The sequence below is a fragment of the Anoplopoma fimbria genome, chromosome 10 (genome assembly GCF_027596085.1).
Source record: "Anoplopoma fimbria isolate UVic2021 breed Golden Eagle Sablefish chromosome 10, Afim_UVic_2022, whole genome shotgun sequence".
Classification (NCBI taxonomy): domain Eukaryota; kingdom Metazoa; phylum Chordata; class Actinopteri; order Perciformes; family Anoplopomatidae; genus Anoplopoma; species Anoplopoma fimbria.
The window spans coordinates 12,809,904-12,833,580 of NC_072458.1; the positions used below are offsets into that span (position 1 = coordinate 12,809,904).

The 23,677-nt window shown below is 43.5% G+C and overlaps 1 protein-coding gene across 7 annotated transcripts in view; it reads left to right on the forward strand.

The window, feature by feature from the left end:
* The window catches only part of macf1a (microtubule actin crosslinking factor 1a), a 230,951-nt gene that overhangs the window by 187,548 nt on the left and 19,726 nt on the right, over positions 1-23,677 (forward strand). For all 7 annotated transcript variants that reach the window (XM_054605481.1, XM_054605484.1, XM_054605479.1 and 4 more), the window contains 20 exons: positions 9,053-9,214; positions 9,306-9,476; positions 10,692-10,858; positions 11,795-11,954; positions 12,894-13,220; positions 13,777-13,861; positions 14,583-14,809; positions 15,562-15,768; positions 15,848-16,075; positions 16,225-16,443; positions 16,551-16,754; positions 19,148-19,373; positions 20,185-20,411; positions 20,530-20,652; positions 20,733-20,834; positions 20,982-21,083; positions 21,213-21,386; positions 21,647-21,802; positions 22,103-22,300; positions 22,422-22,550. In XM_054605481.1, coding sequence (XP_054461456.1) covers positions 9,053-9,214; positions 9,306-9,476; positions 10,692-10,858; positions 11,795-11,954; positions 12,894-13,220; positions 13,777-13,861; positions 14,583-14,809; positions 15,562-15,768; positions 15,848-16,075; positions 16,225-16,443; positions 16,551-16,754; positions 19,148-19,373; positions 20,185-20,411; positions 20,530-20,652; positions 20,733-20,834; positions 20,982-21,083; positions 21,213-21,386; positions 21,647-21,802; positions 22,103-22,300; positions 22,422-22,550 — 3,594 coding nt within the window. The remainder of the gene's footprint in view (positions 1-9,052; positions 9,215-9,305; positions 9,477-10,691; positions 10,859-11,794; positions 11,955-12,893; positions 13,221-13,776; positions 13,862-14,582; positions 14,810-15,561; positions 15,769-15,847; positions 16,076-16,224; positions 16,444-16,550; positions 16,755-19,147; positions 19,374-20,184; positions 20,412-20,529; positions 20,653-20,732; positions 20,835-20,981; positions 21,084-21,212; positions 21,387-21,646; positions 21,803-22,102; positions 22,301-22,421; positions 22,551-23,677) is intronic.

Below are 23,677 nucleotides of genomic sequence, written 5' to 3' on the forward strand. Positions count from 1 at the left end.
GCTGTTGGTACAAGAAAAACACAATTGAGTGAATTGAGGTAAACTGTGAATTGAATAGTGCAGTCATATTGTAACATTGGAAAAATACATAAAAGAAAGACCTTGCATCTGGGAGGTGGTTTCTTTAGCATTTATTTATTCAGGATTTAGTTGAAGCACAAAATCAGAGTGATTTGGAACAGATATAGTACTAGCATGCAGTGCCAAGTAGAGTGAAAGTATTGAATTGAGCCACAGAGACGCTTGTTTATTGGTTTATTTAGCCCAAAAAAGAGATGTGAGGAGTAAAAGCAGAGTAAGAAATCTGTGTGCATTAGATGTGGACATGTGGACGGACACACATGGCCAGAGCAAGGAGAAAGAATTGGGTCGGGTATCCGAGTGTGGCAGATGTAGACATAGCATGGAAAATGTATGTGGGAGGGTGAAGTTATGTAGACGCCATAATTAGCCAGTTGTGTTTCAGTAGTGGGGCTTAAACGATTGCAATATGATGCTCAGAGGGGGTTTTTGCTGCTTATGGGAAACTACCCTCAGGGTCATTCGGTGTGTGTGTGTGTGTGTGTGTGTGTAAGAGAGCATACGGTTTGTGTTTGGGTAGGTTGGGGGGGGGGGGGGTCAGTGCTGCTCTACAGTTCATGCATATGTTTGAGATCGATCACATGTTTATTTGTCTGAAGCTAAAAGAGCAGTGTGTGTCCGCGGGCCACTTATGATGCTGATCTCAAGTGCAGAGTTTACTGCCTTTATCTTAAGTGCGAGCTATTGTTGTGTTTACACTGTGTGTATATAGAGCACAGAAGAGTAGATGTGAGTGTGTGTCCATACAAAGGCATGGGCTGCCGGGCGTGTCCCCGCTGTGCATGTACACACTTTAAAGTTATACTGGCCACAGTTTTCCATGCTGTTAGAAGAATCCGTGAGAAAGGACGCCGTAGGCTTCTGCACTTTCACTGTTTGGTTTGTATATGCACAGTGTTACTGCTGCGTTTACAGATCTGAAATGGATATTCTACGGATAAGCATGCTCAAGATGAGCATGTAATGGAACTGAAACCTCAGTCAGCATGACTGATTGAGCCTCCTTGTTTGTGTAGTAGTAGTAGTCACTCTCTACCGTCCACCTCTTTGTTTGACCATGTGGGCCGCATGTAAAGGTGTGTGTGTGTGTGTGTGTGTGTGTGTGTGTGTGTGTGTGTGTGTGTGTGTGTGTGTGTGTGTGTGTGTGTGTGTGTGTGTGTGTGTGTGTGTGTGTGTGTGTGTGTGTGTGTGTGTGTGTGTGTGTGTGTGTTGTATCTCAACAAGACAGTGTGTTTGACAGACTGCCGTGCTTTCTAGGAGCTCTGCTGTGACCCGTTTGACCCACATTTGCCTGATCTGAACCCTGTTTTCTTTTTTTTAGCTAGTTTTTGCAGTCTACATTTCCTCATGCTAGTTGAGAGGATGGTTCTTTTTTGTAACATGTAAAATTGAAAGTCTGGGGTTATGGATATTATATCTGATTTCGATGTGCATTTTACTACCAAAGTTTCCCCCACTTACAAATCAATTACTCTACCCTTTTACTTTTTGTGTGTTTGTGAGAATGTTTGTGTGTTTGTTTGTTTGGGTGTGTATCTGATATTTGTGTCTTTATGCCTTATCGGTAGTCTGTTTGCTCTGTGTGCAGTCACAGCCTCTCTGGCTCAGTATAATGTAATCAGATGTCCCATCCACTCAGATCTAACAGAGGAGAGATATAGCTGCACAGAGTGCAGATGATCGGAAGGGATGTAATGCTTGATTATTGGGAGAAAAAAAAGATTTTGTGAGTCAGGAAAACTGCAAGAAATGTGTGTCAACCTGTATGCATCAAAATTATACTTACTACTTGTATTTTTGGTATTCACAGTAATTCATATTTTCTTTCCAAGATCAGACACAGAAGAAACTTTTAACCTCCAAAAAGAGTAAACTTTTCTAGACCGATGATACTTGCTCCACTTAAAAGTGTTATCCCAAAAAACACAACTATTATTTAATAATTCACACTTTCAATAACATCATTAATTATCTATTATAAATCACTGTAGTGATTCTCAAGCTGTGCATATCATTAAAAACGTGTGACCACAGAAACATTGGCCCTTCCTATTGTCTTCTTTTTTTGTAATGAATTTAGAAATTTCACTCTACATTTAGTGACACGTACACTTTTGTTTTGCCATAAAACCCCCTTTTGTTCAGCCGTGCTCCCTCTCCTTAACTGACTCTCTCCCCCCCTCCTCCACGCTCGGATGGTGTTGTTGCCGAGATAAGGAGGTGAGAGATAAATACTGAGGGGGAGCTGGCTCTGCCAACATGGCTACACAAACAATGTGTGAGGCTGTCTGGGGGATATAAACTTGGATATCTGATAAGAATGTGCCAGCACTTAACACTGGAACTCTGTGGCCCGTTGACGGTCCTGTCTTTCCTTCTCTTGTTTTGATGATGTCCACTGACCTGTCTCCCTTTTACTCACATCTCTGTCTGTCTTTCTTTATGTTTCTTTATCTCATATTAAAACAATATTCTGCTCCAAAACCAAATGATACACTATACCAGGCCATTTTTAAGTGAAGTTGCTGATAGAAATTAACTGTAAAACGGGACGTTGTGAAGACAAGGGAGGACAGATAGACGCACTGAAAGACAAAGAAGCAGACACAAAAAGAGTGGTGACGGGCGACATGGAGGTTGGATAGAGGAAGCCAATGTTTGCACTGGGGGAAGCACCTTTAGAGCTGCGTGAGGCTTTGGTACGACGATAAGAGAGCTACGCTGGCAGGCGGACGCAAGCAGAAGGTCTTTGGATTATTATGGAGCTGCTTTTAAGGCGCTGTGTATGTGCACCCCACAGACACACAGACAGACAGATGGACTAGCTCGGCATGCTGTTTGATGAAGCGGGGCGAGGGAACGCTCAGTACAGACAGACAGACTGACCGGTGGCAGCTTGTAACGCAGATTTAGAGGAAGGCAGAAATGGCATCTTTCATGCCCTCAATTGAAATCTATTAAAGCTTCAACACAAATTACATACAAAAATGACTTATTTCTGATCCAAAAGCTGAGATGAAATGAAAAAGGCCCTTTTAACCCTTTTTAGATCACATCCCAGGTCATATTCTGCACCTATTTAACAATATATGCAAAACAATTAAATAAATTGCTTCATATTTATATATCAAAATCCACTCATTCGTTCTTTCCATCAAACAAGATATGACCTAGTACAAACCAACTTCAACCAATAATATGACATCCATACATCAATCAGGGAGGTGTGTGTGTGCGGCCTCGGTTGTGTGTTCCTTTCTAAACCCGCCCTAGCGCTCCAATGGAATGCGGAGGATTTGATAATATCTCTTGTAACTGTGCACCGCTTAAACACTGGAACTTTAAATTGCATGTTTTTTGCACTACGTATTTATACTTCAGAAGTTCTATACTTGTGTTTTCCTGCTTTTGCAAGTTTTATATTTTAGTTTTTTTTTTTGAAGTCAACTCTTCTGACTTAATGCCCCAGATATGATGTCAAGGCTCTGAGTTACATCTGAAAAAAAAAGGCAGGGAGAAAACAAAAAATAAGTGCAAAAAATGTAATATATTGGCGCTGTACTAATATTATCACATAACCTCTGTGTTTGGCCAAATATGGTATGTAATTTGATGTAATTAAGGACATGGCAGATTGACTCTGGATTAAAATCACAGACGTCCTTCACAATTATTACAAATTACCAGAGGTCCCCAGGTCCTACTAGTCCCATGCAAATAGAGCTTAACTGTGTGAAATCTGCAGCTTCCAAATCATTTTAATACAAGACTGAATAGTAGGAGCAAACAAGGGGGGGGGGGGGGCTATGAAAGACAGTTACTGAAGCAGAGAGAGCGAGAGACAAAACGGGGGACAGAGAAGACCAGGTGGCTCCAGGTCCGCTGCTCATACATTTATGTTTTGATTGATGTGATAATTCTGGTTCTGAGCAACCGCCTCCAGGATTAAACCTGCGAAAAAGACGGAGGGAGAGAAGGAGGGGGGGGACATGATCAGGGAAACACAGAAAAGCATGAAAGCAAACGCGGGAACACATTGATCTCCTACTGGGATTGAATGCAGATGCACTTCAAACATAAAAGAGAAAAAGACAGGAGATCAAATATTTTAGGGTTTTCCACGATTTTACATATTTTTATTCACAGCGGAATCAGCGAGACTACAACGCCCGTGTATCACACTCTCTTTTTCCGTCTCACAGGGAGCTGATTAGCAGCAAGAAAATGCCCCAAAAAATATAGGACGAACAGGAATAGCACATATGAAGGGAAATAATGTGTGTTTGAACAATTGCAGAGAAAAGGAGGAGGAACATTAAAGAGGATAGTTAAGGTTTGAGCCAACACGCTTTGAATACAGGCCACATTTGCATGAGATTTGTATCTGTGTGTGGATGATGGAAATAAGACATTAACCCCTTTTTATCCCGTGTCTGAGATGGGTCAGTCCTCTCTGGTAAATACTTTACCCTTCCCATCCGCGTCAGTTTGGAAACAGACTTCCTTCCTTCCTCCCCTCATTCCTTGTTCCATTAAAAGAGAAAGGGGGTAAGTGAGGGAGGATGAGGAGTTAAAAGACAGGAAGAGACGAGGGCAGAGGGAGGACTGGAGGGTGAGGGAGGGAGGGAGGGAGGTGTTATACATGGTTCACAGTGATGTCTCTCCCCTCTGGTTTTGCATTTAATCGCTCATATACGCTGAATCCCATTTAGTATTTAACAGAAGACGGGTCCCGCCTTTCTGCTTCATTCCCCCCTTCTCTTTGTTCGAGTGAAGCTTTAGAGGCAACACTTTAAAGATGCGCAGGTTTTTTGTTTTGATATGTCCACCAGCTCTTTTCATGATCACATGGTTATTGAAATCAGTTGTGAAGGGAGAGGAAGATGAAAGGAGAGGACACAGTTCAGAGAACTGCTTCCAAGCTTTGATAACAAGTTGGAAAACTCAGCGTAGCCAGGCAACATCCTGCATGTTCTTCTGGATGCATATCTTTTTTGATAGTTTTGCAGCAGCAGCATGTGTTTGTATGTGCTGTCTTTAGTTATTATCTGTTCGGAGCGACTTGTTTCCTCATCCGTCCGGGTTAAGAACATTGATGTCCTTGAGGCACGTTTTGATCGTGCGTCATCAACACAGCTATCCCTCTCCTCAGCGTTATTGGCTCGACAGATGATGGCTAAATATAGAGCATCCACACACATGTTCATGTACAGCAGACATACAGTCAGTCCACACACTCATCAGAGCATTGACTCCTAGAGTGACATGTTTAAGGTTGTATCAGGGAGACAACCAAAAGATTAGGTTATTTAGCGGTTACTGAAGGTTTAACCAGCAAATGACAAAATGACAGCCTCTAAAACTGATGTCCATTTGACGAGACTATGCAAAGAGTTTTTAGTCGGATTCACTTTCATCCCAGTGGTTTTCTTTATCATCTGTCCAAACTGAACCCTGAAGCAAACAGGGTCCAGATGGAGAGACTGAGGATGGGAGAAAGCTGTGGCAGGTGAGAGGAAAAAAAGGGAAGAGCAGAGGTAGAGTGATGACATGATGAGAGGCAGAGGAGGAGGTTTTGGGCAGAAGGATGACAAGTACCGCGGTGAGTTAGCTCAGTTGAGAGTGCCTGTGTTGCTGTGCGCTGGGCTGGGGTGGGGAAGAATGACAAGTATTTGGGACGTTCTCCAGAGCTCTGGTTTAGTGGAGTCAACTAGAGCAGAGAGGGCGGCTGGAGTAGAGACAGAGGGAGAGAAAACACAAAGAGTAACAGAAGAAGAGGACAGAGTATGCACACACACCACCTATAACAAGAACATGTACATCCAAGTGTATGTTAAGATGATAAATGGCTGTTTTTTTCCATTTTCTGTTCCCCTCTATCTCTGACACACACACAAACACACACACACACACACACACACACACACACACACCAGGATAAGGCATAGAAGGGTGGAGTGGGTCATGGCTTCAGTCATTGTTGTTCTGGCCGACAGACTTCCTGTTCTAAGCGGCTATGACGCCCATCACCACAACACAGCTGCATCCAAACTGGACAGGAACACACGCACACACACTGCTCATTCACATTTAACCAGATCCTACCTGTAGAACACGTAATTTCACCCACGGATTAGGAACTATATGCAAACACATTCACACAAAGCCTTGGCATGGACAACCTGTAGTTTGATGCCATATTTAAACCACATGAGCAGAAAACCTGTACACTCGTTGATGATGATCCACTGCAGAGACTGGGACACAAGTTCCAGCTCCACCACCACCAGCCAGTCTAACACACCTGCTCTGTATTATGTCTCTAAACATCCTCAACACGTCATAATTTAATCATCTTAAATCTAAGGTTTTTAAAGCTTTTCAATGCAGTGGGATGTTTTCTGAGTTAAAGGCAAATTATAAACATTTCATTTAGACTTTATTTGTAGTTAAGCTTTTTCATTTGAAATTATCCGACAACCAATTGGACACTTTACATTCTGTTCTTAAATATAACCTCAAAGATAGACTCATATTCTGAGATATCCATTTTTTTATACGGCTGTTTTGCTTATTTTTGTGGTCAATTACCAATTAAGTTTAACCTACCTATTGACACTCTAGTCCCATTTCCGTTCAACCGAAATAATTATTCTAAAGGAAGATAAACAAAAGAAGGTGGCGTCACAAATCTGACGTATTTTAATTTTATTTTTAATTTTATTTTTTGTGGTGAAATTGGGGAAGAACCATTTCTTGCTCAGATGTTTTTCTTTCAGTTGTATTAGGTTCAGTAGTGGTTTGTTACTATTTGATGGTTGGGACACCCACGACTGTTGTAGCTCTTCTTCCAGACCACAGTGGGATTTCACTGAAACCCAAACCTACATTTACCCTCACTTAAACTGCACCCCTTCAGTATTGTCACACCAGCTATTTTCCCCCAGGCATTGGATTTACCAAAATCTGGTGTTTGTGTGTGTGTGTTGTGGACGTGCACATCTGGTTATGTGTGTGTGTCTCTGTCTTTGTGTGGCCATTGGGGTTTGGCTGCCACAGCATTTTTAAACCACTAGCCTAATTCTCCCTCTGTGGGCCTTTTCTGAATGTCAGGACTTCTTAAACGTTTTCATGACAGCGACCCCCCACCCCCACCAACATTACAGCCTCGGGACCCCCATTTGTTTGGATTTTGTTCCAGAAACCACAGAAAGAAAAGGGATTTCATCTGTGGTGGTTTCCAGGGTTCCCACTGGTCAGGGAGCTGATGGAATACTGTGAAATAGTGAAAGTTGTTTTGTGGATTTGGCAAATTGTTGGATATAGCAGGATGGTTAACAGGAATTTAGCAGAATCTAATGTTTTATATCACATCTATATTGCATTAGCTGTTGGTTTTGGGTTTATTTATCTTCACAGTTTAACCACAATGTTGACACCCCCGTGTCTCAGACCACAGCAGCAGCGGAGCGGCAGCGATGCACTCAGCAGTGTGTGTAGTTTAGTTAACTATTAGCGGCAGCGATGCACTCAGCAGTGTTTAGTTAACTATTAGCGGCGGCGATGCTCTCAGCTGTGTGTGAAGTTCAGTTAGCTATTAGCGGCAGCGATGCACTCAGCAGTGTTTAGTTAACTATTAGCAGCAGCGATGCACTCAGCAGTGTGTGTAGTTTAGTTAACTATTAGCAGCAGCGATGCACTCAGCAGTGTGTGTAGTTTAGTTAGCTATTAGCGGCAGCGATGCACTCAGCAGTGTGTGTAGTTCAGTTAACTATTAGCGGCAGCGATGCACTCAGCAGTGTGTGTAGTTTAGTTAATTATTAGCGGCAGCGATGCACTCAGCAGTGTATGTAGTTTAGTTAATTATTAGCGGCAGCGATGCTCTCAGCTGTGTGTGAAGTTCAGTTAGCTATTAGCTGCAGCGATACTGTGTTGTGTTCTGTTTGCTGATAGCTAAAAATTTAGCAAAGTGCGTCTCACTTGTTGCCCCCACCAGCCGGGGGTCGGTTAGGAGTAGTGAGCGAGGAGTCAACAGTCACTCAATGACTATCATATGGCATGCAGCCATAAATAAGCACTCAAAATATTATGCAGTTTGGTGCAACAGTATCTGAGATTAGACACTCACTCACGCACACCTCCTCCTCGGTAACCCATCTACCTTGTAGTGCACCCCACCCTTAGCTACGACTACAACGCTGCATGTACTGGATGCAGGAGTGGCCCACATTTTGACTAAGAAGCTGTATTGGCAGTTGCTTTGTCTTTTTTGAGGCCCGGGAAGTCAAGTCTGGTTGTCTTTAGTGTCGGGTGGCTGCCTCTATTGTCATCACAAGATGGCTCCAGCCCTCCACTGTGACGTGTGTGTGCGAGTAATGCGTCCTGACAGGCGAGGTTGCGCGTGTATTTGCTATAAATGTGAGCATGAGTGTTTTTGGGTGTGTGATAAGGTAAAGGTTTTGTGCACCCATGCAAGTGTGTTTGCGTACTCTACCGCTTGTGTGTGTGTGTGTGTGTGTGTGTGTGTGTGTGTGTGTGTGTGTGTGTGTGTGTGTGTGTGTGTGTGTGTGTGTGTGTGTGTGTGTGTGTGTGTGTGTGTGTGTGTGTGTGTGTGTGTTGTCGACTCAGCCTTTTCCAGCCAGCCCCTTACTCGCCTAACTCTCTAATCCCCATAATCCTCTTCTCCCCCTCCCATTTTTGTTCCTCCACCCTCATCTCTCCTATTCCCTTCCTGTCTCCCACTCCTCTCTTATCTCAGCACAGCCCTCTGTCTGTCTCTCATCTCCTATTATCCAGTCTCTTTTATATACATATAGAAGCATAATGTGGTGAAGCTTGCGTTAATTTGTTGTCACTCAGATTGAATGTTCAGTGTATTTTTTTATTTCTGTTTTCAAATAAAACAGTTAAAACTAAGGCCTTGTTTTTTTGAGTTGAACAATTAAACAAATGGTGACCCTTCTTCTTCCAGGCTGTGGAGAGAGAGCAGGTGGACAGCATCCAGCCAAAGCTGCAGCACATCAACGCAGTGGGTCAGGGTCTGATCCAGAGCGCCGCCAAACACACAGATACCCAGGCCCTGGAGCACGACCTGGAGACCACCAACCTCCAATGGAACTCACTCAACAAGCGGGTACGCCTCCGTATAGGCTCAATCCAAACAGTATGTCACATCGACTTCCTGTTTCTCAACTAACAAACCTCGCCTCCTCTCCCGTCCTCAGGTGGCAGAGCGCATCGCCCAGCTGCAGGAGGCCCTGTTGCATTGTGGGAAATTCCAGGATGCACTGGAGCCTCTGCTGAGCTGGCTGAGCGACACGGAGGAGCTGGTGGCAAACCAGAAGCCCCCGTCAGCCGAGTACCGCGTGGTCAAGGCCCAGATCCAAGAACAAAAGGTACGAGACGATGAAATAAAACCCCTCTTCTACATATATCAACACATGTGATAAGGTTTTTGTATTTTTTCAGAAATCAAATATAACCTGAAAGTTTTAAATCTGCATGAGTGTCTGTCTTTAGGTCATCAAGAGTACATTTGATTAGAAGGGTTTTCCATTCAGTGTCACCTCAGATTTTCCATATTTGGGATATGAAGCAGTGAACATCCAACACAGTGTTAAATGGATGGTTGTTTGAGGTACTTCTCCATAGTCTAGTTTAGTGTATTACTTACAGTAGATGAAGTTTGGAGAAACAGACAGGAGTACCAGCACGGCAGCCAAGCAATCAACTAAAATAATCAGTAACCGTTTAACCGCCATCTACTGTAGGTAAAAGACTGTCTATGTAAATATACCTCTTCCAACACCACATGAATAAAATCCAAACTATCCCTTTAAGATACTGCCACCCAAATCCTCCTCTTTGAAGTATCTGGCCAGTTTCTGTCTGTGGAATAGAATTTTCACTTTCAATATTTATGGATTTTTTTCTTTTTATTAAACAGGTTAAAATGAGACATTACTGATATTCAGATGTCCTCAGTGTCCTTCAACCACACATCATAGACATCTGAATGACAAGCGCGGACACACACACGCACACACACACAGAGTCCATCTCCCTGGCATCAAAACAGAAAACGGGCCCCAGTCTGCCAATCAGACTGGCATAAAAACACATACGAGTGTTTGTATTGTATTGTTGTTCAGAGACACACACTCTCTCTCACATACACTTTTTCCCTGTTTACCCAACATACACTTCCTGTGTTTGTGCACACGAGTGTGCTGCAGTCTCGGCCGGCGATCAATCACACGTGTTTACATCCGTAACGGAGAGCGGTGTCACCGCTCAGCTGAGAAACAGAGCGTGAACTGCAGAGAGGTGCATTCCTGGGCAGAACCGGGCCGCTAGTTCAAAGTAGACAAGAGAGGCTGCTATCGGAGCGGGAAGGAAGCACGTTCACGGATGTTGTTTTTCTGATCCTAGAACAGTTGGATCGCTAGTTAAGTGGAGAAAAGTTTGTTCTGTATCTGCCTTTAAAAAAAAAAAAAAAAAAGCAGTATTTTCCTTTATTAAATGTTTCATAGCGATATAAGCTAATATGCGTAATTTGGTGACACATTGTTAGTTGATTTGATAACAGTCATGCTTTTCTCTTCCTCCAGCTGCTCCAGAGGTTGCTAGATGATCGCCGGCCGACGGTGGAGATGATCCGCGCCGAGGGAGAGAGGATCGCAGCCACGGCAGACACTACAGACCGCGAGAAGATTCAGACCCAACTCCAGAGCCTGGCGGAGAGATGGACCGACCTGCTGGACAAGGCCAGTGGCAGGTAAGTCTCCTCTACAGTAAAGGGGGGCGGGGACGATCTGGAGTACAAGCTGACTCCCTGTGGAGTGAGAAAAGAAAAACAACTAAGGTCTCATATGCTCTCTTATGGTCACCACTTTTTTTTAGTTCTGTGTCTTTCGTTGATTGCTGACACTTCACAACGATCAATTCAGTCCATTTTATCCTTCGAAAAGGCAACGCAGATAATATCCCAGAAAGGAAAAGGTTACTGATTTGTCTTGCTGTATATATGTGTTTTCGGAAAGTAATTGGTGGCAGTTCTTTCCTTTTTTATTGTTCCATCGGCGTGTGACTCTGTCAAGCACCGCTGTACTTAAAGAAAGAATAGTATCATTACATTTGGTCCCTGTGGCCCACGAGTCATTTCAGCAGCTCTTCTGTTCACTTTCTGGGGAAAGGAATCATTCTTTTTGGTTGAAAATGAGTACACACTCGTAAAGCACAGTGAAGAGGTTTGATATATCTGATGATCTCATGTGAAGTAGTCATAATATATTCATAAAACATTCATGGCTTACAACTTTCTGTAAGGCATGGTGTCTCTGGAATTTATCACGCTGTCTAGTATGAACACTAACAATGTAAATATTTTAAGTCTACACACACACACACACACACACACTGCTTTCTTTATAAGCACGCTGTGAGCTTCAGTTTACACACACAAAAAGACAGATTTGTTTCTCACCGTTTTGCAACCGTTTCTGTCTCAAACACACAACAATTATCCATTTTATCGGTTTATAAAATTCTTCAAAATGTAATTATTTATCATAAAGATGTCAAAAACATTTAATAAACTGCGTTTGTAAAAGGACAGCTGTTGTGACACAAAATCAGGAGCAAGTCGAGCGAAAACAATCTGTGAAAGCAATAAAACACCAATAAAATCTCCTCCCTCCCTCCCGTCCTCCAGGCAGAGGCAGTTGGAGGAGCTGCAGGTTCTGGCCCTTCAGTTCCACGAAGCCCTGGATCCGCTGGGAGAATGGCTCAGTGCCACCGAGAGACGCCTGAGCTCCGCCGAGCCCATGGGAACCCAGACGGCCAAGATCAGCCAGCAGATCACCAAGCACAAGGTACCGTTTTTGGGGCCCCTTGTTGTTATGGTGAAGTTTGACTGTTTATATGCGCCGATGAGCAGGAGACTGGAGCCCTACTTTTTTCTCAGATATTGTCTTTAAAAAAAAAAAGGTTTAAAAAGAAAGCACTCCGCCCTCTAACCCCTCGACTTAGGAAAAGGTAGGTTGAAGATGCGTTTAAAGGAGCAGTGTGTAGGATTTAGTGGCATCTCTAAGTTAACGTAAAAACTTGAAAGGCTCTCTCAATAGTGAGTGTTTGTTTGTTTTTTCCTTCTGGGCTACCATAGAAACATGGAGGTGCAACATGAAGGGCTCATTCTAGGCAATTGAAAAAAAAAAGTTTTAAGGGATTATAAACTAATGAAAACATAGTTATGAATATTGTATTTTATTTCTGCTAACAGGTGCCCCTTAATGCTTCACACGGGCCTTTAATTGTTTATTGCTTGGCAAAGTAAAGGCTTAACATGTCTCATTTATTTATAGTTAATGTTGGGACAGTTAAGAATATACTAGCTGACTTGCTTAATTCCCTTTAAATAGTTGTTGGTAGTCCGGTTAAACTGTTTGAACTGAATAGTAACGTAGATAATAAGTCAGAATAGAAAACACGTACAGTCAGCAGTCATGTTAAAATGCCCCTACACTTGATCTACACATACCTCCACAAAGTGTCATTTACAGCTCAAACGCCCTTTAACAAGTCCATTTCAAGTTGAGTTTTAGTTTTTCATTTCAGTTGTTTAAGTTCTTCTACTCATTCGTTCATTCATTGATATTTATTGATTTCCTGTTATTCTATGATTTGTCATTTGCATGCTCATATTTTGAGTTTTCATCCATCTTTTTTTTTCTGTTTTGCTGTTCTTTTCTCACTTCCCTTCACCTTCCCCTCATATACACACAAACACACACACAAACACACACACCTCCCAGGCGGTCCAAGAGGACGTGTCCTCGCGCCAAGCCGAGGTGGACCACCTCGAGTCCCTCAGCCAATCGCTGACGCCGCTCAGCTGCGCAGCCGACCGTGATTGGCTGAGTGAGCGAGTGGGGGCGTTGAGGTCGGGTCACTCGGAGCTCACCGATTGGTGCTCCCGGCGGGCAGGCATGCTGGAGCAGGCGCTGGCTAACGCCCAGCTGTTTGGGGAGGATGAGGTAGAGGTGCTGAACTGGCTGGCGGAGGTGGCTCAGAGGCTGGGTCAGGTCTCCGTCCACAGCTACCAGCACCAGCTGCTGGCCGAGCAGCACAAACATGCTCTGGTACGACTTCATCCACACAAAACATGGGACCAGCAGAAAATACATATATTAGGGAAAGGGCTTCAGTTTACATGTAGAATTGAAAAACATATTTATTTTTATCACTTTGTTTTTAATTTAATATTTGAAATCAAGTTAATGCACATATATATATATATATATATATATAATATATATATATATATATATATATATATATAGGATATATATATATATATATATATATATATATATATATATATATATATATATATATATATATATATATATATATATATATATATATATATATATATATATATAGGAATGTATTTGTTTTCACTTAGTTCAAACACTTACAATTAAACCTTTTGAATGAAGTAAAAGCTCATAATTTCCATCAGTACCTTTTTGTTATATTAGCTTTTGCTTCACTAGTACAAAGTAAAGACATGAAGCACAAAAACACTGATGAAGTTTTGTTTTTTGAACAGTTAAATAAAGGATGCACACAACCGAAAACAAAATTGTCTGCTATGTTCTAGAGGTTAACTTCACTCTCTCTCTCTCCCCTCAGTCTCTGAATGAAGAGATTGTGAGCAGAAAGAAGACAGTGGACCAGGCCATCAAGAATGGACAAGCCTTACTCAAACAGACCACAGGTAACATCAGGCTCCTAATCTACTTCTTTTTCCTAACCTGACTTTCTCTCTGTAAATCCTAAATTTGAGCTGGAAAGGTTCATCATATTTTATAAGTTAGCATCAGGATCAATAAATGCAGATATTCTGTATTCTCTGAATTTAGAGAAGCACACTAGAAATAACTTAAAACACTGTTTCCCTGTAGTTGTTGTAGATCCACATCCAAACCAAACATTTTTACATCAGCGGTGAACCAAACTGACATCTGGTTTCATCATCATATTAGCCACGCTGACTGCTAGCGAGTTCATTGTTGGTTTACCTCATGAATACACTTAAGACAAATAAAAAGAACTGTCAACATGAGGGTGCTCTAAGAACATGTGTATGGTAACATTTTATGGGATTGTGCACATACTTTTACTAGTAAATAATAAATATAGCGCAAAAAATTCACAACAATGTACATATGAATGTAGAAAACTAAAATAAAAAATGTTTCCAACATAAATGAAAATGTGTTTAATAAACAGTCCTTTTATTTTATTCATATTTAAACAAAGAGAAATGTTAGTTTTTCAATCTCAATAAAAGAGGATAGATAAAAAGGAAATAGAAAACTAGAAATGCAAGAAGTAGATTCTCTTCTATACGTTGCTGCATCCAGAACGTTCGCACTGATGAGCTTTCTGAAAGCTTCGGGACGAACCATGACCCTGACCTGTGTGTCCCCCTGCAGGCGAGGAGGTTCTGCTGATCCAGGAGAAGCTGGACGGCATCAAGTCCCGCTACGCCGAGATGACGGCCGGCAGCAGCAAGGCCCTCCGCACCCTGGAGCAGGCCCTGCAGCTGGCCACGCGATTCGCCAGCGCCCATGACGACCTCAACCAGTGGCTGGACGGCGTGGAGGCAGAGCTCAGCAACGTGGAGCCCGACGCCGCGCCCGCCTACCAGGACAGACAGAAGGTGGGCGGAGAATGAGATGGATATTCATTTATTTTCCAATGGTTTAGCAGAAATAAAGGACACTGTAAAAAAAATTAATTGCAACAGTGACATTATTAAGATTGTTTGATTGTTTATTTTTTACTATAACACACCACTCATTGTTTCTTGGTATATTATTGACTGGTTGTGTGTCACTTGTACAAACACATTTCATTGATTTGTGTTATAAAGGATTTTTTTTTTTTTTTGGTTGCAGTTTTTCTTTTCTGTCATTTAGTTTTGTTTCTGACATTTAACACAAAACTCCTGCTTTACAAAATGATTGATCGGGCTCTGGAATATATGTAACCGAGGTGTTTAGTTAAAAAACATTACAGACTTAATCATCCACATTTTAAAGAAGATTTTTCTTTTCCCATAATAGACTAAATAAACACATTAGTTGAAAGGAACAGCTAATTTGATGACAGCTCCTGTCTGTAATGACATTTTCAGCCATTCCAGTATCAACCACCCACAACTGAGTTACCATAGTAACATAGATTTTTTTTTGGAACTCAATAACAGTTTAGAAAGCTATTGAAAATGATTGGCTTTTAATGCTTCGCTGCCATCCAGTATTTTTCTCTACAATGACATTTTCAGCTTTTATGGTTTAATAATCAGTTTGGAACAGTAACGCAGCAGAACAAAAAAAACTAGAATGCACTGGAAGCCAATAAGTCAAGTCATGTCTTTGTAAAACTAATCTTTCACTTCCACTTTTTCAGGAGCTGAAGAAAGTTTCGGCGGAGAAGCGGCTGGTGTTGGACACGGTGAACGAGGTGGGCAGCGCCCTGCTGGATCTGGTGCCATGGCGAGCACGTGAGGGCCTGGACCGCCTGGTCGCTGATGCCAACCAGCGCTACCGCCAGTCCAACGAAACCATTACTCAGCGGGTGCAGCTGGTCCAAGCTGCCATCCAGAGGTCACAACAGGTACTGCAAGCAGATTTATCCCAATGTTCCATTAGATCGGTCTATTTCACCAATGCTAATCGCCGACTCCTGTCTCCAGTACGAGGAGGCAGTGGATGCAGAGCTGGCCTGGGTCGGAGAGACGGAGCGCAAGTTGGCGTCTCTGGGGCCGCTGAGCCTGGAGCCGGACGTGACGGTGGCCCAGATGCAAGTGCAGAGGGCCTTCAACATCGACATCATCCGACACAAAGACACCGTGGATCAGCTGCTCGGCACCAGAGACGACATCCTGGAGACGTGCAGCGACGCCCAGAAGGACGCACTAATAGTGAGTCACAGACGGAGAAATAACATGAAGACATTTAAGTTTGTGTCCATTGGTAACAGGGAAGGGATAGACTGTGTGAGGGACACAATGCTAAACTTATAAGTCATCTGTGAAAGGTGCGGAAACTTATATCTTTACGTCTTCGTCAGGTGAAGACAGATTCTCTCAGCACTCGTTACGACGCGGTGAGCCAAAGCCACAGCGAACGGTTCTCAGCTCTGGAGCAGGCCCAGGTTTTGGTTGCACGGTTCTGGGAGACCTACGAGGAACTGGAGCCGTGGCTGGGCGAGACCGAAACCCTTATCACCCAGCTGCCACCACCGGCCATCGACACGGACGCTCTCCGCCTGCAACAGGACCAGATGAGGGTAAGAGGATGTGGAATCTTTTCTCTCTCAGCTTTCTGACCAAAACATTGTATATTTCTGACAAGTTCTTAATTTAGTCTTTCTCTATCCTTTCACTGCCTCTCCAGCTGCTCAGGGAGTCCATCGCAGAGCACAAGCCCCACATCGACAAGCTGCTGAAGATCGGGCCCCAGCTGGCCAAGCTCAGCCTCCAGGAGGGGGCGACGGTGACGCAGCGCTACACGGAGGCAGAGAGGCGCTACCTGGCCATCAAAGAGGGGGTCAAAGGTCGTGCAACAACCTTAGACGAGGCCGTGTCCCAGTCTGCACAGGTACGTCACCGAGGACTAATTGCTTACTGTTTAATGCTCGATTTGGGAAACTGTTTTAAGTGCAGACCTGGGTTTAATAGGTTTTGTAATCTAATCTACTTGTGTACCAGGGGGTCAGAATGCTTTGACTGGAGTCAATTTAGTAAACTTAAATTACATTGGTGTAGGAATGAACCTATTTTGCCTCTCAGTGCTTAGTGAAGAATTTGTAAATGCCGCTTGGCCCAGGTCCGTTTACAGCATGATAGACGGCGTCTGCAGCCTGAGACAACATGTGATTACGAAGCTGCGTGAGGTCTAAGTGTGTGTCTGTGTCTACTGCTCCAAAATTAGTGATAATAAGGAGTTCAGGAGTTCATTGAGAGCTAAGAATTGTTTTGATTTAGTTTACTGGACTTATTTCTTTACTTTGTTTTGTTTATTTAACTTCATTTATATTTTATGATTAAGAGATTATACATACATCTAGCAGTTTTTACACTGCTTCACAGTAGAAATATACTAGATATACCATTTACGTATATTTTCCACATGAAGATTTCTTCTAGTGCTAGTTTCTTCACGGTTACTTAACTTTCTCTTTCATCTCATGAGACACCATTGAATCACCTGTGTTGCTGCTGTCGATATTGCCCGACAGTTTGTTCTCTGTGCATGTCTCTGATTTAACTCATTGTATTGTTTCTCCACCCTCCGCCCCCCTCCCCTTGTCAAACCCAATTCATGTATCTCTTCCTGCACCTGTCCACACTGTCCTCACCCCTCACTCCATCCTAAACCACCCACTTCCTTGTCCTCTACTCCCCCCTCCTTTAACCCTAATCTCCCTCATCGCGTCCATCCCACGTCCTTGCAACCATCCCATCCCTCGTTCATTGTGGATGTGATGTGTGTGTGTGTTGCCCCCCCCCCCCCAACACCATCATTTTCTCCATCGTCACTGCTCACTGCAATCACCCAGCTGGTAGAGGTAAGATCACTGACTGACAGCATCAAACTGGCACTCAGGATGGGGTTACACCACATCAAATATGAATCTATACTAATACTAATCAAGTACTAACCTGACCAGATGAAGTAATAATTTATGCAGTCAGTTTATCTCAAAGGGTAAATGTTGTGTGGATTATTACCGATTCAAAAATTCTTAAACTTGAGATTTCCAGTTAAATCTCCATTTAAAGGGACAGTTCGGATATAAGGTGTAGTTATAAAAAAAAATATTTATCCATATAAATCAGTGTATTACTACGTTAGGATGGAGTTTGGAGAAACAGACAGGGGTACCAGCATGGGAGTATTTGTGTACGCTACACTATTATATTAATAAATATTTTCACTGCTTTACCTTCCCATCAGACAGCCCTTTCCAACAGCACTATCTATGCTCTCTTCAAAGACACTAGAGTCATTTACCTCTCAGAACACGAGAGCCGCTGTTCTTATGCTGCCTCCACAGGTTATTTAGTTTGTGTTATGCTGGTGAATCTAAACGAACTCCTTAAAATAATCACACAATAACACTAACAACCTACCTGATGGGGGCGCTGGTAGACAAAAACATTTTTTTGTCAAAGGAGCCTAGTGGCTTCAAAGGGAGCATAGATAACGGCTTCAGTCTCCTGGCCGGGCCGTGCTGACATCTACTGTAGGTAATACACTGACTATGGATGAGTAGCTCATAAAACCCAACTTCAAAACATTTGAACTATCCCTTTAAGCTGTGTATGATCTACATAATGGTCCAAACCATGTGTCTGCCAACCCTGAGTGACAATGAAACTTATTTAAATCTGTTAGGAAACTTCCCCTTTGTGTAGGTTTGTAGACTTGTATTAAGCCTAGTCTAAAACTGAGACATTCTTTCCAGTAATGAAAGTTTAATCTCAGACTAGGCTTGATTGATGTCCTTGATAGCTGTCCTTATGTATCACATGTGGCTAGATGAGTATTGTTGTGTTTTGTAGCGATCAAGAAATCTGATTCCCCTCAAAAGCACAAAAGAAAGCTTGTTATCTCATTAGGAATTGTACCATATTTGCTCTCTTGTCTACAATGTCCCTGGACTGAATTTAGTGGATTAGCGGCTCCCTCTTGTGTGGTAGATCCAACTTTGTCTGATTTACACAGCCTGGATGACATGTTGAAGGTGCAATATTGGGATATCAAATATTGTATAAGAACTATACTACTGTTGAAATCAGATATAAGATTAGTGATAAGTCTAGAAGTTAATGCATTCTGCTACAGATGGCTGACCACCCACATAATATCTCAGTGTTTTCCCACTTTCAAAATGTCACCCAGCTGTCAAAATACCCAAACCCAGCCCCTTCAACACACTCTCTACTCCTCCTAATAACACTTTATTCCAACTCTCTTTCCGTCCCCAGTTCCACGACAAGATGGACCCCCTGCTGGAGACCCTGGAGGGGGCGGTCCAGCGGCTGCGGCAGCCTCCCCCCGTGGCGGCGGAGGTGGAGAAGATCAGGGAGCAGCTGGCGGACCACCGAGCACAGGGCCTGGAGCTGGACAAACTGCTGCCGAGCTTCTCCGCCCTCTGTGCCCGCGGCGAGGAGCTCATCGGGCGAGCCGCTCACGACGATCCAGCCGCTCAGGGTGAGAGTCTGGGAGGTTTCTGACACGTGAAGGACAGACAATCGACTTTCTAAATGTGTTATAACAGGATGAGGAATTTACACAAATAATTGATTCAAAGTTCAACCATTTTTTGCACTTTTTTTCCATTCACTGATGAGCCAACTAAACAGCTATGTAACTAGACAGGGCTGCTAACTATTAGGCATTCAGTTGGTATGACTATTGGAATTTCATTAAAAAAATTAGAGAGAATACATAAAGAGAGCTAAATGAGAAAAATACTGGTTTTAACTGGAACAAAACATTACACAATCAAACAAAATCAGGAATTGGAGTGGGTCAGAGCAGAGAGGCTCACGTAACAGGAGTCTGTTATCTGGGTGAAAAAATATTCAAATCTTATTTTGGGCTCCAGTCCAACTGAACAACAACTGGCCAGTGTAAGTCACTGTGTTACTGGCACAGAGCCAGCGAGGCAGACCTTGTCCAATCGTGAAATTCTGCGAGGCTCTGCATATTTCTTCCAACGTTACCACGTGGTGAGACGAAACACACACACACACATGCGTCTTTGTTATATTGACCTCTGAAGGACTCCAGCCGTCCACGCTTCGTGAAAATATAAAAGGCCTCCCTGTGCAGCGATAGTGGGAGTAGACTGATGAGAGACTTAACTTGACACTAGATGGCAAAATTCAAACAAAGAAAACATTATTATTACCCATCTTCACATGACATAAAGAATAACCAAGATGTTTTTTCCCAGTGTGCCCAGTGTTATCCCACATGCTTTTATCCAGCAGCCTGTTTAAACTCCTCTCTCCTCCAGCCGTTCGGACCCGCCTCCTGCGCCTTCGCTCCCTGTGGGACGAGATCCGGCAGCGGGCCGAGGAGCGTGAGGGGAAGCTCAACGACGTCCTGGACCTGGCCGGGAAGTTCTGGGCCGACGTGGCGGCGCTGCTGAGCACGCTCCGGGACTCCCAGGACATCGTGAAAGAGCTGGAGGACCCCGGCGTGGACCCCTCGCTCATCAAACAACAGATTGAGGCTGCTGAGGTATGGAGGGCAGGAGGGGAGCAGAGAAAGAGATGAGCTACTCGATGGAAGAAATTAAATTGTTGTGTTTGGGTTTTAAACATGAACAAAACACAACGTCTCTCTGTTCTTCTACCAGGCCATTAAGGCCGAGACGGATGGCCTGAGGGAGGAGCTGGAGTTTGTCAGGACCCTCGGAGCCGACCTCATCTTTGCTTGTGGAGAAACAGAGAAACCTGAAGTCAAGAAGACCATCGATGAGGTGAGAAAATCAAAACTAAGTTAATTTGCTTCTGTGTGTTGCTCCATGTTGACTCGCTAAAACGACTTCCTGTCTCCCAGATGAACGGTGCCTGGGACGGCCTGAACCGGACGTGGAGAGAGAGGATGGAGAGGCTGGAGGAGGCCATGACGGCGTCCGTGCAATATCAGGACGCACTGCAGGTTTGTGCATCTGAGTCGGTCCGCGTTCATAGTTAACTGGGCCTAATCAGATCAGTTCGTGAGTCTTTTAGTCGTCTCTGCGCCAACATTTTCAGGCAATAAAAAAGTTGTTCTGTTGATGCAATTATTTTTCTGTATTATTTCCAGTCTATGTTTGACTACCTGGACAACGCAGTGATCAAGCTTTGCGAAATGTCGACTGTGGGAACTGATCTGGGAACTGTCAAACAGCAGATTGAAGAGCTCAAGGTTGGCAAGAGAGTCTATTTTTTTAACATTCTTTTTTTCACAGTTTTTTTAGATAACCTGGGATCAGATATGTATGATGATCTAACAAAACACTACCCCTCCTCTCCTCTTTTCATTCACCCTGAGCAGCAGTACAAGGTGGAGGTCTACCAGCAGCAGATCGACATGGAGAAGCTGTGCCACCAGGGGGAGCTGCTGTTGAAGAAGGTGTCGGACCAGACGGACAGGGACATGATCCAGGAGCCACTGATCGAGCTCCGACACCTCTGGGAAAACCTGGGGGAAAAAATCACCCACAGACAGGTAATGAAACCACATGTGGCAGCGGTGAGGCAGAAGAGTTAGAATCTGCATCACTGAGCAACAAAGAAAAACATCTCAGGGAGACACCATTCCATGACCTCCAGCTCTCTCCCCTGCGGTTACCCCTTGGGAGTTGACGATGTTGGTTTTTGTCGGCATTCTGAAGGATCGCATGTATTTGACAGCTGCTTCTCATTACAGTCCAAATATTTGAGTTCCTATTTTTAAGCCTGAACCTCTGTCTCTCCTCCACCACACAGCACAAGCTTGAGGGCGCCCTGCTGGCCCTGGGTCAGTTCCAGCATGCCCTGTCTGAGCTGCAGGCCTGGCTCAACCACACACACGCCACTCTGGACACACAGCGACCAATCAGCTCCGACCCCAAGGCCATCGAAATAGAGCTGGCTAAACACCACGTATGTAAAAAAGAAAGATGAGACTTCTCCTCTGTTTCCTTATCTTGTGACTTATTCTTCTTGCTCAGGCTGTGAGAGAGTTTGACTCCTTAACTGAATTTGCTCTCACATAACTGGTCAGTGATGGTTTGTTTGTGCTAATGAGAGCATTTGAGAGCCCCACACAATAAATGTTGGCCTCTTATGCTGTTTTAACCTCCAAACTTTCTGTTCAGCTCTTGCATGTGCTACTTGTTGCATCTAACCATTCCAATCTAGTTCTGTGTAATTAATTTCTTTCTCTCTCCCTCTGTGTCCTAGGTTTTGCGTAACGACGTCCTGTCCCATCACGCCACAGTGGAGAACGTGAACGGCGCGGGCGCCGAGCTGCTGGAGTCGTCTCCCGGTGACGAGGCCAGCCACCTGAGGGACCAGCTGGACCATCTGAACCAGGGCTGGGAAAGCCTACTGCTCAAGACCCAGGAGCGGCAGAAGCTACTGGAGGCCGCCCTGCATCAGGTACAGTGAAGAAGCTACGTTAGATCTTAGTGCGGATGACTCACAGAGACAGCCCTGACTTTTGTTATATTTTCACGATATCTTTTTATGCGGCTTGACTGATTTTTTTCCTACTGTATAGGCTGAAGGTTTCCATGGCGAGTTGGAGGAGTTCCTCCAGTGGCTGCGGAGGACAGACAGCCAGCTGTCCGCTGCCAAGCCGACAGGCGGTCTCCCTGAAACGGCCAGGGAGCAGCTACAGCAACACCTGGTAACAAGAGAATCACATGACACCTTTATGCTCAGACTCATTCACATTACACGTAGATACACCATCACCTCTTAAACTCCCCAAAGACACCGGCTGCAGCAGGCAGGTTTTAAAGCTAGTGTGAATCATTCATATTGATCCATTGTCATGCTAGCTTGTCATGCAGCAGGCTAAATAAAGCTACAAATGTAGACTATATTTTGGAAAGGGAAAAACTGGAATGTCAATGTTCACAGGGGTCCCTTGACCTCTCACCTCAAGATACGTAAATGACAATGGGTTCTGTGCTAGCCACAAGTCTCCCTGTTACAGACACACCCACTTTATGATAATCTCATGCAGTTTTTTGCATGCAGTATACATGTTGTTTTTTTCCCCACCTATTGTAAAAATGGTGTATTTGAATATTTCCTCATACTGGTGTCTATAAACAGTCCTTATATTAACAAGTATATTCTGGAAAGCTGAGACTCTTTAATCATGTCAAATGATGTTAGTCTCAATAGTAGATATTTCACACAGACTGGCCATTTTGGAAACTAGTTTGTGGTTGAAACTTTACATCATTCAGGGGATGCATGGCTTCCCTTGGTATATCAACAATAAGGTTCCACAACAGAAGTCAGAAAGCCAATTCCAGAACAATACAGAAATCTCCAAATTTCAAAAGTTTAAGATACCAAATCACAGGATGGACTTTTTCTTCGGTGTTCATCAAGGTCTTGGTAGGTTGATGTGGTATTTTCAGGGATTTTTTTTTTCAATTCTCGAGCCATGGAAACGGCACCATATACTTTAATCATAGCATAAGCCCTTTGTGACTAGAAAAACTACACTCCAACAAATATTTCGGATTATGTACACAACTTCTATTCGTCATATACATTTGACCTGCTAAGATCCTCTGCCCCCCCTAAAAAAAGACAAAAATGGGTCTATGGTAAAGGAGTGGAAAGGAAGAGGTCAAAGTCTACAATCGTAGAATTTATAGCTGCAAACCTTCTAAGCCAGTTATGTCTCTTCTGCACTTGTACTTCATTTAGCATTGAAGTCACAAGAAGTGAATCTCCAACAATTTAATGTTTAGGTGCAAGAAGCAGATGCTCAAAGTATTAGCTTACACATGC